Source organism: Lissotriton vulgaris, chromosome 9 (genome assembly GCF_964263255.1).
Source record: "Lissotriton vulgaris chromosome 9, aLisVul1.2, whole genome shotgun sequence".
In the NCBI taxonomy this organism is placed as follows: Eukaryota; Metazoa; Chordata; class Amphibia; order Caudata; family Salamandridae; genus Lissotriton; species Lissotriton vulgaris.
Genome location: NC_141697.1, coordinates 180,079,628 through 180,096,901, shown reverse-complemented (window position 1 = coordinate 180,096,901; position 17,274 = coordinate 180,079,628). Strand labels below are relative to the sequence as shown.

General features: G+C 45.4%; 1 protein-coding gene across 3 annotated transcripts in view; it reads right to left on the bottom strand.

Annotated features, from left to right (window-relative positions):
• The window catches only part of KLHDC1 (kelch domain containing 1), a 1,440,569-nt gene that overhangs the window by 282,792 nt on the left and 1,140,503 nt on the right, over positions 1–17,274 (bottom strand). For all 3 annotated transcript variants that reach the window (XM_086936594.1, XM_086936596.1, XM_086936595.1), the window contains one exon: positions 8,196–8,268. In XM_086936594.1, the coding sequence (XP_086792720.1) occupies positions 8,196–8,268 (73 nt within the window). The remainder of the gene's footprint in view (positions 1–8,195; positions 8,269–17,274) is intronic.

Below are 17,274 nucleotides of genomic sequence, written 5' to 3'. Positions count from 1 at the left end.
TACTGGACCTATGACAAGCGTCAACGTTTTGACTCTTCGGCGTACCGGTGTGTGGTCACGGCGGGTCTTTCTCAAGACAGAAGTGTGGGGAAGGACGCACAACATTCCTGTCCACAGGGCCGGAAACCTCTGCCTGAGTCTGGGGGGCACGATGGCCAAGGAAACCGTCAGTGTGTGATGATCGGCAAAAAAGTTAAGAGAAGGATGGCACGGAGTCCCATCTTTCGGCTGCAACACGTCAGCTCTGGGCTCCGAGGCGCCAAAGGGTCGAAACGTCGACGTTAACTGAATAAATTAATTCTGATAAATACACAGTACATTCATTTGTTCTCACGTCCTATTTTTCATTTAATGCTAGGTTCTAGAGTTAATTTTGTCAGAGGGCTTTCTTCTCAGAGTCGCATTAATAGAATTGTTAAATCAGTTTCTTCCTACTCAAGTCCTACTTGAGCATCACAATATGAGTTGGAGGAAGCAAATGAATAATGCCCTTAAGGAAGCAATTTTCGATAGGGGACTTGAAAAGAGACGGCTGGTCAGGCAGCCGAAGGAAGGTCGAAATTGCAGAAAGAGTCCCTTTAAGAGTGCCCAGAGCAGAGCCCTGCTGGGGAAAAGAAAGAATGAAGAGGAGAACCTCTGAGAGGGTGCAGAAAGGGGATCCACAGCATTTGCTGCGCACCATGCCACAAATGTGTTCCATCTACAGGAGTAAACCGTTTTGGTGGAGGGACGCCTGGCTGCCAAGATAACATAACAGACTTCAGAGGAAGCTCGAAAGCCATCAACTGTCGCCGCTCAATCTCCACACAAGGAGGTGGAGACTGGACAAGTTCAGGTGGAGGACCATCCCCTGCTGCTGCGACAGAAGATCCTCCCGAGGAGGCAGTCTGATCAGAGGATCGATGGCCATGTGCAATAGCTCAGGATACCAGACCAATCCGGAGCCACAAGGATGACTTGGGCCGGGTCACGCTTGATCTTCTTCAGTACTCTGGGCAGAAGCGGTACAGGCGGAAAGGCAAACAGGAGGCCGCAGTTCCACTCGCGACGAAAAGCATCGTCAAGCAAGTGCCGCCTGGCAAATTCCAAAGCGCAGAACTGTTGGCATTGTGCGTTCTCTTCAGTGGCAAATAGATCTAACCAAGGCTCTCTCCACTGCTGAAAGTGACCTTGCACCACCTCCGAGTGAAGACGCCATTCAGGATCCATCATGCACCGGCGGCTGAGGTCGTCTGCCCTAGCGTTCAGGGAACCTGCCAGGTGTTGAACCACCAGAGATATGCCCTGACATTCTAGCCATGTCCAAAGGTAAAGGGTCTCTTGAAACAGGGTCCAAGAGCCCACCCAGCCCTACTTGTTAAAGTACCACATGTCGGAGGTGTTGTCCGTGAACACCTGCACTACTCTTAGTTTGACAGAAGGAAGGAATGCTTTCAGTGGAAGACGAATCACCCGAAGCTCCAGAAGGTTGATGTGGAGCCCAGACTCCGCTGGAGACCAGAGACCTCTGATCTTCACCTCTCCCATATGGCCGCACCATCCCAGGAGTGATGCATCCGTCACCACTGTGTGGGAGAGGGATCTGTAGTTGACCCAATCCTGGTTCGTTAGCCACCACTGCAAATGTCGTGCAGTGCCCTCTGAGATCGGAATGCAATTGGACAGATTCCCCTGATGCTGTGCCCACTGGAACTGCAGGAGGCCATGAGCCCCAGCAACCTCAGGGTCAATCTGACCGAAACTCAAGAGAGGCTGAAAGATCAGAATCATAGCCTGAATATCCTGGAATCGCTGCTTCGGAGGATAAATCTAAAACTGCGTTGTGTCCAGAACCGCTTCGATGAAATGGAGCTTCTGAGAGGGAGTCAGGTATGACTTCGGCACGTTCATAGTGAACCTGATCTCTGATTTTCGCCTCTCCCATGTGGCCGCACCATCCCAGGAGTGACGCATCTGTCACCACTGTGAACTCTGATTGGGGAAGGGATAGAGATCTGCCGTGACCCAATCCTGGTTCTGGAGCCACCACTGCAGCTGAGTTGCAGTCTCCCCCCAGATCTGGACGATATCGGAAAGATCCCCCTGATGCTGCACCCACTGGAACTTCAGGTCCCACTGCAGAGCCTGCATACGCCACCTGGCATGATCCATCAGCAGGATGCAGGAGGCCATGAGGCTTAACAGCCTCAGAGTCAACCTTACCAAAATCGGTATCATAGCCCGACAATCCCAGACTCGCTGCTCGGGAGGATAGGCAGGAAACTGCGCTGTATCCAGAACTTCTCCGATGAAAAGGAGCTTCTGGGAGGGAGTCAGGTGTGAAACGTTGATAGTGAACCCCAGCGAATGCAGGAGGTCCGCCGTAGTCTGGAGGTGGGAGACGACAGCCTTCAACAGTCAGTCGTCGAGATAAGGGAAGACTGGAATCCCTGATCCTCGCAGATGAGCTGCGACCACCACCATCACTTTCGTGAACACCCGAGGGGCACTAGTAAGGCCAAATGGGAGCAGAGTAAACTGAAAATGCTCGTGGCCTTCCGTGATCCGTAGGTAACACCGATGGGCAGACAGGACTAGGATGTGAAAATAAGCATCCTGCAAGTCCAACGCTACCATCCAGTCTCCATGGTCGAGGGCAGACAAGACCTGAGCTAAGGTTAGCATTTTAAACTTCTCCTTCCAGAGGAAACGGTTGATGTCCCTGAGGTCTAAGATAGGACGCAGGCCTATGTCCTTCTGCAGCAGTTATTACTTGGTTTCAAACCAAGGTACCCTAGATAATTCCTATAGTCTTGCTACCAATGTTTGGAGCAGGAAAGACTGCATTCCATCTCACCTTTCTCAGTGGTATTTTCTGAGTAGCACTGTTGTGTTGGCATTTTTAATGAACTGACAAAATGCCACAAATATTTTTGCCTGTGCAGTTTAACCTGTTGCTTTCCATCTCCAACGTGGCAGATAATTCTGGGGTAGAAGTATGCTTGAGTCATACTGATGTGACAATGACTGAATCTAGTTTTGGATTTGTTTTTAGGAAATTTGGGTCTAGTTGTGGGGGTTTATACTTCATTCAGTAGGAGTGTTGTTACTGCCTTAACTGTAGCTGGTGTTAAAATTCTTTCCTCTGATATTTCTAAAAGGGCTGTTACTAAAATAGGTGTTGCAACTGCCCTTGGATGGTGGGTTACTAATATTGCAGAGACTGTTGCTTGAGTAGTCTCTAACATAATATTACATTTAGCGGCTTCTCTTGAAAAACATTCCTAAAATGCCAGGATGTCATCCAGTGGTGATGCCCTGGTTGGAGATTGAGGGAGTGACATTGGTGTGGACGATGTTTGTGACATGTCCGAGTAAGAATTAGGAGATCGGGATCAAGTTTACGATCTCCATCTACAGACCAGAGTATTTTGAGGAGATTTGGTTTTGCTCCTTGTAGATTCATGTGGAGAAGGCTTTCGCTTTCATTTTTTAATTGGCGACCTGGAAGTTGCATTTGATGTTTTCATTAGAGGAGAAAGATCAAGGGGACGCACAGGTCTGATGGTACGATTGGCTTTACTGGCGATATGGTAAAGAAGCTGTTTTGGGAATGTGGCCCTTTCTGAACGCCAAAAAGGAGTTTTAGGAAAGGGCTGAGAATGTATGTTTGGCAAAGGTCTGAGTGCAATGATTCATAATGGTGTGAAGATGGTGATAAAGACCAGGCTGTAGGAGTCACAGGTGGAACAATGTTCTTTTTCTGTCTCTTCGACATAAACTGGGAAGCAGTTGACATAGATATTGTTTTTTTTCCATGAAACTGGTGTATGTGTCGCTGCTAATCCTGGTGCTTTTGTCGTCAAATGTGAATGTGTCACTATTAATGCTGGTCTTACTCAGACATCACTGGAAATTTCATCATAAACAGTGTGACAGTCGCCAATGACCATGGTTGATGTTTTGGCATTGATGGAAATGATGGCTTCCTTGATACCGATCTTGAATGTCTTGTGGTTGATGAAAGTGCATGATGTGAATCAGTAGAAGGTGAACATGTTGGCACTGACACGGTGCAATGTCTGTGTTGTTATTCTTCAATGGCGATAGGAAGGCTGGTGGCGTCTTTCTCTGCCCCTTGGTTTTCTCTTCCCACATGTCCCATATACCAGACCCTTGTCAGTAGACAGACTTATTTAGGCAAGCAGGGAGGCTGATATTTCTAGCTGCATTCTCTTTTTTTCTTGTCTTACTCTGCCTTCATATTCTTAATCATACCTCCAAATCCAATACTCTCTGTCTTTCACAGTCAATTTTCATATTCCTTGGCAGTGTGAAAGGCAGGAAGGCAGAATACCCAAAGCTTATGAGAATCAGTAACTAACTTTGTTCTCCCAAATGAAAAACACTTTAAGAAAAGAAAGGTAACACTGACTAAAACTTTCAGTCAGAACAGTCTGTAAACTGGGGCATTCAATGGCAGATATTCATACATGTAAAATGAAATAATAAAAACTAATTTCCTGACAGGAAAAAAAAGAATTTTGAGGAGTGAAAACTCACAGGTGTTCTGAGTTCCTTTTCTCAGGTGCAGTAAAAAAACGGTCTCTGAGGGCAACTGCCAGTACAATGCATTGTGGGAAGGGGTGCCTGCCATGGTCTTGACATTGCAGTGCTATTTAACCAGTATGACAACTTTATATGCAAATTAAGAAAACAAATGCGCCTCCGATAGGCCTCCACTACATAATACATTATATTCATGGACAGAGATTTGACGTATGGAGATGACGAATGTTTACGAATCGTGTAATTTGTACATGTAAAACCAATAAAATATGTTTAAAAAAAATTATATATATATATATATATATATATATATATATATATATATATATATTTTCATGGACAGAGACAATTTACTGCTGTTTCCATGGAAGACAACTATGCAAAAAGGTATTCCGGTGTCCACGCAAAGCCGCAGGGAATATTCAAATGTTTAGGACTTTCAATGAAGTCCCTGAAATGCAGAATTCTATGTGATATGCATTAAAACTCAAAAAAGGTCAGCTATATCTGCTTGCTAAAAAGCACCTATATTGTTTTATTAACATTATACAGATTAATGAAAAGAAAAAAAAGAAAGAACATTTTTATTGCCAGTTATAGGCAGCAACATGTTTTTTTTTTTTATTTATTTTTTTTTAATTTTTTGAAAACCTTTATTGTGCATGAAAAGGAGAACAAATACGGGCCTACAACCCTCAGGCCGGCCACGATACTTTAAGCACAGGTGCAAGCAATGCGGTTCCTCAGCGGCATCAGGCAAAATAGCATCAAATAGGAGCAGTTACACTGAATGGAATCATGCCGCCAAGGAGAAGGAGCATTGAAGGTTAAATTTTTGAAAGTTTTTGATCGAAATATAAATCAGTGAAGAATAAAGTCAAGGAGAACTGAGTCCGTGCATCAACTTCACAACATGAGCAGGCAGCATCAATAAGAGCAACATTATTAAGATCACCCCGTCAATATGGCAGTACAATACAAAACATCAGGAGCTGCAGTACGCATTCACATACCACCCTCAGCGCCACCCACTCCCAACTAACCCCTACTTCAGACCCAGAACAGAAACAGGACAAGAAAGCGCAGAAAATAGAAAAATAAGGCCCATAGAAACCAAATAAGGAAAACTAAATCTACCCCCCCACCCTACATCAATCCGGAGGCTACGGCCTACCCCCCCCCGGCAAAGTGCCTGTCGCCCATTAAAGAACCCGAAATACAGACCAAGAATAGAAAAGAAAGAAGAAATGATAAGAAATAAAGATGTTCACGCTTGAAATATCGGGAGGAAGAAAAGAACAAGCTATTCTATCACTCCCAAAAGAGAAAGGAAACGGGGAGGAGCCCTAACAATAACAAGACTCACGGTCCCCCAGCCACGTATAGTCCCTTTTACCAAGTGAAACAACAATATAGAGAAGTACACTACCAGAAGGGGAATTGAATCAAATAAGCCCGGGTCCCCGAGCCAGTACCTGACTGGTCGCCCCGTCCATAGGGGACAATAGCATGATACACACAGTTCAACCCCACGTGCGAGGGTACCAGGATAGACATCAGCAACAGAACAAGTGTGGGGAGCTACGACCACTACCTTCGCCAGAGAGGTGGCGCAATCCGAAAACGTACCAGCCAGTCAGACAACAGTTAATCCCCGGAAACCTCCAACCCTAATCAGGTCGCGAGCGACCACTACACCATGACGCTCAGCAGAAGCCCCCCCCAGTCAGAACGAAGGGACAAAATGGCCGCCTTGATGAGAACGCAAACAAAGGAGAGCGAAATGGACGCTGCTCTAAACAAATAGTCCCTCTGTCACAATAAACGTCCATGACCAACAGGCAGGCACTAAAGAGAGTGTAACGGAGCCGTTAGCCCGCAATTTATCAGGATAGCCAGTATGTGGTGCCGACTGTGCCATTGACTAAGGTCGCAATATCCCGAAGAGTGTAAAGCAGAGCAACGACTAGGAACAATAGAGACAGACGGGGGGAAGTATCCACCCCAAACATATAATCCACGCAGCCAATACGTATACCATTCTAACCCCGGTCCCCACCTGGCAAGAGAGTAATATAACCTGAAACCCGCCTAACCCTGTCCCGATCTCAGGAGCCCCCCAGATCCCAGCCCTCGACGAATCCCACCCCTCCCAACCGTAGAGAAACAAAATGGGTGCAAGGGAGGAAGAGAGGATTCGTGCAGAGAAAATAGACGGTGCCAAGTATTCAACAGTGCAGCAAACACAGTCAAAAACACCTCCAAGGTGGCACGGTAACTCCAGGACATCAGGAGGAAAAACGGAGACCTGCACAGGAAAGTCCCGAAGGGAGCCTGAGTCCGCCGGGCCGGCAAGATCATCATCAATGGCGGAGGCGGATACAATGTCTCAGTCCCCGAGTGCAGCAACAATGTACCACCGGCAGAGTCTGTAAGCGGTCTTTCAGAGGCACCATTCCAGGCATCACGGGTCTCTCCACCGCTGGAATCACTCGGCAACACAGTCCCAGCCCCAGGCACCAGGAGGGGACAGGTCAGCCGTTGCTGGGAGCAGTCTCTCCGCACACGATCCAGTTCCAGGGCCACATCGTCAAGTTTCTTGCTCAGCTTATGGGAGTTGTAAAGCAGCTCCGATCTCAGTTCGCCAAGGGCAGACAGGAGATCTCCGTAGGACAGGGCAGGTTGCGCTCCGTCTGCGGCTGGGACAGACGTGGGTGTAGGCAGTGCAGACCCCGGCCCCACGGCGCCGCAAGCACAGGGCGAGGGTGGGCAGTCCTCTCCACCTCGTAGGTCCACGGGAACGTCCAACGCTCTCCCAAGCCGATCGCCATATAGTGGGGGGGTGCGACAGGAGTCAGCGATTATTCCCTCTCTCATTGTGTCCAGTGGCAGCCCAACGTCGCCAGTAAGGGGCCCCCGCCGGTCTGAGCAGGCGGTCAGGGCAAACGGGCGGCTCACCAAGTCAGGGGACATCCCGTAATGGAGTCCAGGCAGCTCTCCCCTCGCACACAACAAAGGAGCCGATCGGGCAGTCTCGTCCGCCTTCCAGCCAGCGCGATCTCAGCGTCCAGCAGTCATCGAAAGGCAATAGAACGCGGGCCGCGAGAGAGGAAGCAGCTCCGCACAGGCTGTGGGAGTCCCGTAGGCAGGCCGGCCGTCTCCCCTCCGCCTAAGTTCGGCAGCCAGCGTCGATGCAAGCCTGAGTCCTGGCGCGGGGCCGGGCAATGTTCTATCTCCTCAATCCGACCGGGCCGAGGCGTCGGAGGAACACGGGTGAAGTCAGCGCGCCTTCCCCATTCCAGCGGCTGGCAAAATGAGCAGGATGGCAGGCAGGATAGGAACAAAGGGGCCAAGGGCTGGCGGAGCCGGGAGCTCACACGTCTGCTCCGGTCGCCATCTTGGCTCCTCCTCCATGTTTTATTTTTTTTAGTATTTTTTGCTGCATATGCTGGGAATAAAATAACCATTGTTTACCATTGGTGTTGCTAATGCTTGTTTTTCATAAATCACTTTTTCAAAGGATAAATATACCATGTATTTGTTACAGGCAACCTTTAATACAGATCACAATTAATACGATTAATAGTAATAAATAGTATTCTCTTGACTATGTCGCATATACCAAGCACAGACCTGTGTGCACCTACCTGGGAATATCCTTGGGTAAATGGTCAAGTTGTTTCCACTCACTTGTTGTCACGGTGTGAATCCATCCATCACCTGTCAATGAAATGTTGGATATTTAGCATGTCACGTTTTCAATTGTAGTCATTTTTAGTAGCAGTTTTCCCATTTTAAGAACAACGTAAAGTAGGCAAATCAACCTGTGCTGAAATACCCCCCTCCTCCCTACACCTCACAGAACTAGGCTATCTAATGTTCTCCTTTCTCCAGTGTACTTGCTATCCTCTGTTTCATTTCCCTTTCCCTTTCCCTACTGCTTCAGTGTGTATTTATTTGATTCCAATAGGTCCGGTACCTTAAGGCATTCTGGTCAGAGCAGGCCTCTATTGTCCAGTTGAGGGAAGTAAGCACGATACAGCATATTTTGTCAAAAACCTACTTCACTTCCTGGGACCCATTAACCGGTTTCCCATAACCCAATAGATTACAAAGTCTCTGATATTACAATTGTTATGGTAGTTTTTTTAACATGTTACAGTTTAATGAGTATATAGAACACATTTAGATGATTTATCACCCCCATTTAGGCATGGCTAGACTTGTAATCCAAGGTACCAAATTTGTATTTACAGTATTTGGATAGCGTGGACCTAGCCTGTATTTTCATGAGATCTTCTTAAACTTTGGAAAGATTCCACTGGAGATATATGGGCTAGAGGACTTTAGTTTTTTCACAAAGGTAATGCACCTACAACAACCTTATAGGTTCTCAGTTTTAACGCGAAAACACTATTCTGTCACTGGTTGGTTGCTCTGTGTGTGTGTAAATTAAATGGAAGTCATTAGCGAGCAGTGTGCCAGCAATGATATGAGGACACAAACACACTGATAATATTGTGGAGAATTATGTGGTTAGTTCCTCTGCTTACCTCAAATGAACAAGTTACTTAGCTTTGGTAATGCTCTTTATGGTAGAGACTGTTACCTATTTTTTGTAGTACCTCTGCGCTCCGGAAGGTGATGCTGTGCGGCTCCACACTGAGTATCTACCAGAAAGAGCATTACCAAAGGTAAGTAACTTGTTCTTCTGAAAGAGACTATTAGCCGCAGATTCCATACCTTTTGAATAGATACCAAAGCAGTACCCCTAAGAATGTAGGCTGTGGAAGGACTGAAGCCAGGAAGTCCTGTAGAACCGAGCGGGCAAAGTGCCTTTCACGCAGATTTTGCCGTCCAGACAATAGTTGTTCGTGAACGTATGGAGAGATGCTCATGTAGCTGCCTGGCAGCTGTCTAGGACAGGGTCTCCCCATGCCAATGCAGGTATGGCCCAGTTGGAATAGGCATACAGTCCTTCCAGAGGCTGTTTATTCGGCAGAGCGTAGCAGATCTTAATCAGGAGCACGATCCAGTGGGAGATGGTACGCTTCTTCATAACACTGCCTTTTTTCGCATGAGCAGACCTCACAAAGAGTTGATTGTCCACATGGTGGTCTTTGGTGAAATCGATGTAGAAGCTGAGTTCTCTTAGGGTCCAAGCGATGGAGCTTCTCCTCCTCCTCCATACAGGGGTGAGGTAGAGCATAGAATGCTGGCAGATTGGTCGATGTGGAATGGCGTCACAACTTTCGGGAGAAAGGATGCCTTAAAATGCAGAGCCAGCTAGTCAGGAAAGAAGGTGATGTATGGTGGATAAACACACAAAACATGAAGCTCACTCACTAATGATGCGCGTAAGTAATTATAAGAGAAATGGCCAGCAAGGGGTTTTGTTGGTTGTCTATTTTTCAGCACCGTTAGGACCTGTATTGAATCATCAAGGTACCTAAGTCTGAGATTGATTAGTGGCTGTCTTAGATTATTAGTTTTTAGAGAAAGAGGTCCAATAGAATCAGGACAAGCAGTGTTACCACACTAACACGATATATACAATGAATGATAAATAAAATGCGAAAAACCAGGGTTTTGTATTATCTGAAAATTGTTATTTATATTCAAATCAAAAAGTACATTTATATACAAAGAATAGGGTACATACATGGATATTATTTAGATATTCAAGGTAATAGTTGTATCTTCCTTTGACATATCTAAACATTAAGATCAATCTCAGACTTAGGTACCTTGATGATTCAATACAGGTCCTAACGGTGCTGAAAAATAGACAACCAACAAAACCCCTTGCTGGCCATTTCTCTTATAATAAACCTTGCCCGAGCCCGCAAGGGTATATTGGGTTGCTCACCTACATATCCAATTTATTTGCGCGTATGTAATGGCAACTAGGATTACAGTTTTGATGCAAAAAGCTGAAAACAACTGTGGAGCAGCTCAAACTCAGTACAATCAGATACGTAAGGGCAAAATTAAGGCCCTATTGGGCACCACAAAGGGAGATGGGGAAACATTTGTAGCAACTCTTTCAAAAAATGCATCACAACAGGGGTTGAAATAAAGAGGGCTGATCAGGTAACCATAGGAAGGCAGAGAGGGCCGAAACATAACCTTTAAATGTGCCAAAAGCAAAGCCTTGCAGGGCAAGAGACAGAACAAACAATAAGACTTCAAACAGTTTGGTCTGGAGAGGGACAGTCTGGCAAGCACTGCACCAAACCACAAATTTGTTCTAGCGACAGGCTTTACAGTTTTTGTTGCGGGACGCCTGGATGTGGAGATGCCATCAACCACCTCCGAAAGGAAGGTCGAGGATGTTCAGCTGTCATTGCTCAATCTCCACACATGAAGGTGAAGAACCCAACCATTCTGTTGTGACAGCAGAGCCTCCCAAAGGGTTGGCCTGTTCAAACTCAAGAACTCTGGATTCCAAAATTTGTTGCTAGATTTCTAGAAACCTTCCTTTGGTTGCGAGATGAAAGCTGGCTACACCAGTCTGCCTTGAGGTCACCCACAGGAGCTGAGCAGGCTCCGGTGTTTTCCTCAGCCTTTGCTTTTGTCAATGGTCCCGGTTACGGTCTACACTTTTGGAGTATGGATTAGAGGAGGTTTTAGTTCATTTTTTGGCAGCCCTGCATAGGGACCTATGTGCTTGAGTAAGGATCAATACTAGTGGGAAAGTCTCAGGGGACATCAGAATTGATAGAGGTGTCTGCCCCCCCTGCTTTTTATTTTATATATTAACAATTTGCATAAATCTCTTATCGCACTTATCACACATACTAATGATGTCCCCAAAGTTAACAGCAATCTAGTACCCACCTTATTGTATACTGATGATGCTGTTTTAAAGGGACAAACGCCAAACGCCTTACGAATTTTGGTGCGGGCTTTGTGGATTTTATAGGTTGTTTAGATTTGTGTACTAAAATCTTTCATTATGCCTTGTGGGCCAAAAATGCATATTTTAAATTCTATTTCCGTAGTACTGGGAGTCCCGATTTCGACTTCACAGTTCATATGTCATGTGGAACTAAAATTACATTATGTTGAAGACTTTATAAAGGCACAACCCATTCTCTGCTCTCTTGCAATCTGGAAGTACCCCGCAGCGTCTCTGACTAGAAAGATCATTAGAGACTGCTTAACACCATCAATGCTGATGGTATTCCCCTCCTGTACTGGCCCTGATTTATTCCCATTGTTCATGACGAGCTCAGCTCGTCATGAGTGTACGAGAGGTGTACCTCATGACGAGCTGAGCTTGTCATGAGCATCGAAGGTGTTAAAGTGTGATAAGGGGAAAGATATACCATGGCTCGCTGCAACATGGGATGCCCTGAGAAGTATCAACCATGCTCAGATTTTACAAACCCAGAAGACTCTGTTGACATGAATAAAAAGTGATTCTATTTTTTTTTTATATGATCATTACAGGACTCTAAGATTCAAAAGGGAGATTCAGAAGAATTCAGTGGAAAATGATTTGCCAGTTGTGGAAGAATCAAATACTCCACCTAGTTACCTCCTAAAACCAATTGGACGTTGGGAGAGAGGATTATTGTTTTGTCTAAGGGCTGATACAGTCACATTTTTGCATTGTTTTCCTTTGAGGTACACTGCGAATCTGGATCAACTATCTTGCCCATGTGATCACAGGAGTAGGCAGACAACTCTCCATTTTTTATTCTTTTGTAAATTTTATAGCCGATATACCCATCATGTTGCTCTCATTTTTTAAGAATACACGACCCATACATTGAGAAGAAGCCTACTTAACAATACGTAAGTTAGAAAATGATGAGTTAATGGCACGTGTAGGTACCTTTTTTAAATTGTCAGCGCGCGCTCGCAATTCAATGTGCACTTTATGATGTTCTGTTTTTATATAGAGAATGAGTTTTTAAAAGTAATAGATTTATGAGATTTTCTGTATATATTGGTTTTATGCTATTTTAATTGTTATGCATGACTTTGTTTTCAGTGGCGGTTTTACCATTTGGGCGGTGGGGCGTTGCCCCACTAATAATTATCGCGCAATTTATTCGAGCGGCGCGTTAATAAAAGTTTTATAAATTAACGCGCCGCTCGAATAAATTACCCGATAATTATTGCCCTGCGCCTGCAGCCGTGCGTGGTGTCAAGCTGAAGCTTCACTCGTCGTCATCATGTACTGTCTGAGTCTGACACTGGGTGGCGCTGGACTGGAGGGCCGGCACAGTGCGCACTGCGCATGTGGTGTCTGACCGACTGCCTTTGTGCAGCTAGCAAAGTAAATGGTTTGGGAAAAGCAAGCACTGCAGAGTACGGGGTTTGCTTATGCAACATACCCCAGTGCTTAAAAAATGAGCGGCGTTTTTTTCGTGCTCAGTCGAGTCCTGATGTTGCTCTCTTTAGAGAGCAGTTCTCCTCTAAAGAGAGCAGCATCAGGATTGGCTACTGTGTACTGTACTCTGTAGTGTCCTCCCCTCCTGTAACAGTACAGACTTACTCTTCACGGTCTAGTGTCTCACCGCGGGGTGGGACATCTAACACATGGTGGGCAAGCAATGCCCAATCACTGTAGTGGCTTAGTGTTAAGCCATTCAGTGATTGGGCATTTCTAGTTGCTGGGCAAATCGGGCCGGCCCACGGCCAGTCGTGTCACTCAGACCCTTCCCTTCTTCCTCCTTGTGGTGTCCTCGTGGTCGACTCGTGCACATGAGGGACAGAGACTGTCTGGTGACTGTCTGAGGCCTCACTTCACCTAGTCTAGTCGCCGTCGTCGAGTCTGTCATTGGAGAGTTCAGAGACAGATCAGGTGTGAAATTCTAATCCTGGAACTGTGTGCACTGTGCAGATATGGACCTGAAAAATATTATAAAGTTAAACTTAAGTTGACGGTGTTTGGAGTGAATCAATATCGACATGTATTTCAAATGCAAAGAAAAAAGTTCCACAGCGGATCTAACAACCAGCACCTCTATATTCCAATGTCCCTCAAATGTCCAAATTTTAGTTGTGCTGATAACCTCCAGGACCCGCTGCGGTTTGGTCCCACTGGAATTCCAGATGAAAACTTCAGAGAAAGAATGGAGGCAGCACCAAGTATGAAGTAAACCAGGACCACGTTGTATCAAAAATATATTTTCTTTTATTCTTTCATTTTTAAGACAGCCAACGCGTTTCGCTCCCCAACCATGGGAGCTTCGTCAGGGCAAAGATGTTAGTAGATCTTGAAGCGACGCAATGGCGCAGATGAAACAGTTTGACCAATACAATAGTATGGATGCCGATATCAAAATTCCGATATCCGGATAATGTTATACACACGTCAGGGGCCTTTGGGTAAATGACACGATTAACCAAGGGGGTAATATTTCCAAAAATTAATAATGTGGACTTAGCGTCCAATGTCAGGCACGTGCGCAGACCTTAATAAGCTGCTACCACAATTGCTCCATGCTTCCTATTACTGCAGTGTCCCCATGACGGATTCGGTCGACCAAATCCGTCATGGGGACACTGCAGTAATAGGAAGCATGGAGCAATTGTGGTAGCAGCTTATTAAGGTCTGCGCACGTGCCTGACATTGGACGCTAAGTTCACATTATTAATTTTTGGAAATATTACCCCCTTGGTTAATCGTGTCATTTACCCAAAGGCCCCTGACGTGTGTATAACATTATCCGGATATCGGAATTTTTATATCGGCATCCATACTATTGTATTGGTCAAACTGTTTCATCTGCGCCATTGCGTCGCTTCAAGATCTACTAACATCTTTGCCCTGACGAAGCTCCCATGGTTGGGGAGCGAAACGTGTTGGCTGTCTTAAAAATGAAAGAATAAAAGAAAATATATTTTTGAAACAACGTGGTCCTGGTTTACTTCATACTTGGTGCTGCCTCCATTCTTTCTCTGATGTATTTCAAATGCTTAGCATATCTGATATTTTCATGGGGCTAAAACATGGCTCTATTTTGAGTGGGCATGTATTTTATTATTCACCTAATTTCATACTCGAGTGACTATTCCCTTTTTATGCGTGAAATCGTGTTGGCACAAAGGTAATTGTGTCTCGAAAGTTTCGTATGAATTCTGAGTGCTTGAAATTTAAACAGCCGCTGCCGCGCCGCACTTAATTACCTAGAGAATATAACCCTTTTTATAAATAGTCATAATTCAACCGTGGATATTTTAATGCCTATTACAGTCGCTACTCTTTTGTTATTTAGTAAGACAAAAAAAATGCATGCTTGCTATCCCACACCACAGTTGTGAGTCATCTGAAATTATTACAAATGAGCGCGCTTTGTTGTATTTGGCGTTGTCTGCCCATTTGTAATGTCAATTCACAAAGAGCATGGCAGAAATAGGATTGGCATCCGGTACCCTTTAACCTCACCCTATGATCTTACAGGAAGTGACGTTCCAATTCCTGTCACCCTTGAGATAGTCGTTAGTAAACGATCACATATACAAACTACTCACAGAAACTAAAGAAGAGGATTTATTTTTAAAAGGGTCACTAGTCACATAAGTGTGTTGTTTTTGTATAGCACAAATCCATCCAAAAAGGATGCACAGCATTGTATAGGATCAAAAGCAAAAATACAGAGGCATATTTCCCCAAAAATGTCAGAGTGCGAAAGTGTGCCAAAATCAGCAGTGTCGCGCTCTGACATTTTTAAAACGCAGGGATGCGCTGTATTCACAAGAATACGGAGTAACCCTGTGTTTCCCCTAGTGCTGGTGCAAGAAATGCTGCCTAGAGCCAGAGCAGGCACCCTGCTACATGTGGCAAGGGCATGTATTTTATTATTCACCTAATTTCATACTCGAGTCGTTTAGTAACAAGATGGACTTTATTTAGTGATTGCGAGAGGTTGCAGTTGTGACCGCTAAACGTCTGCTGCTTGTTACCCCCAGCATGTTGCTTGAGACCTCTGCCTTCATGATGGAAACCAACCAAATACAATCATATTAATGTCTCTGTTTTGTATAATGAGAGCGTGCCCATGAATTAAAGGAGACGCAGTCTATCATTAAAGGAAGTATTTATCTTAGTATACACTTAAAGGCTCATTATGATCGTGGACGGACCATAGAGGAGGAGGGAACCTCCGCATGGCTTGCGGAGTTCCCTCCTGTCAAATTAGGATGTGACCGCCACCCTTGCGGTCACATCCTCTATTTTTACCATTGCTGTGGGTGCGGCTTCAAGCTGCACCCGCCGCAATGGTAAAAATGCATACATTTCATTTGTATGCAGAAAGTGGCAGGCACCGTGCGGTGCCTGCCGATTACTGCATACAAATGCAGGGGGGTACCCGCAGTGAAGTTACACATGCATTTCCACGGCGGAAAAGCCGCCGTGGAAAGGCATCTGTCTTACACCATCCTAATGTGGCTGGCGGTGTCTGATAGACACCGCCAGCCACGTTACAGCTTTTCCGCCGCGGTTGTAAGTCAACCACGGCGGAAAAGCGGCGGACTGAAACCAGGACCCACCAGCCATCCTAATTTGGCGGTGGGTCTTTGGTGGGTCCGCAAAGGATTTTCCGCATCCTCCGGGCCGGCGGTGGCTTCCGCCGGCCAGGAGGATGCGGAAAATCCTCCATCATAATCAGCCCCTTAGTGTTGAATAAAGCAGCAAGTGCAGGTCTCCTCTTTTATTTTTTGTTTCATTTGGCTGAACATCACTGTCACTCACGGGGGTGGGATCTCTGCACACACATGCCTTAGGACAGCAGAGCAAATGACGTGACCTGGCCTCATTTTCTTTAGGCACATTATGGAGGGGTTCGTCTTAGCAGCAGTGCACATTGACGGTAACCTCTTTGTTTGCAAAACGTTCCTTTTTCAGCTGTTCTTGGATGTCATCAATATTTTTCATGAAAAGATAATGCTGTTGAATTTGTACAGTTATCACATTGCTATCAACATTTTCAAAGCAATGCCCTCCCGAGGCGGTAATACAGTAGTCAACCTGGAGTTTCCAGAGAAATAAAGGACTGGATATACATTTAATATTTAGTAGTCACTAGTCAGGTTAAATGCATTTTATAGCAACAAAGATCAAGTGGACTCCTGTGGGATGAAAGGGACATTTTGATTTATGTATGGTAAGCTAGACAGAAAATCTGTATCGTTTTATTAATTCCCAGTGTTTCTGTGCAAGTGTAGAGATATTTCATTTAATTCCTTGCAGCCCAACCATCGGCGTATTTATCACTGTCTGAGCAAGCCCTTTGCACTCGGCGATACTCGGATGTTTGTCCCTGGGCTGCTGCCATAAATTATCGTCTGGTTAGGTACTGGTAGTATTTATACTGTCGCTGCGTGCCTTCTTCCCGCAGTCTTTCCTGCTAAGTGACGTATGGCTGGGTGATCTGTCAGGTTTTTTTTTTACATTAAACCATATGTGGCAAGTCTTGTTATGTTGCCTTTTATAGCCTTTTGCAAATGTGCCGCAAAGTCAGGGGTCTTGGCAGAGAAGGTCTGACAGGAAAGTCTCACAGGCTGACTTCACATTGCCCCCCTGTGAAATGTAATGGCACTTTTAACCTCCCAAGTGCTAACAGATATCCGAGCGTGTGCTCTCACAGACCATTTTGGTCACATGCATTAATCAGTTGCTTGGACTCCCACTGATTTCTGTGCATTGTGGTTGTATTTGGTTTCGCGGTCTGCCTAAACAATCAAATACAATTAGCAACAACTCGA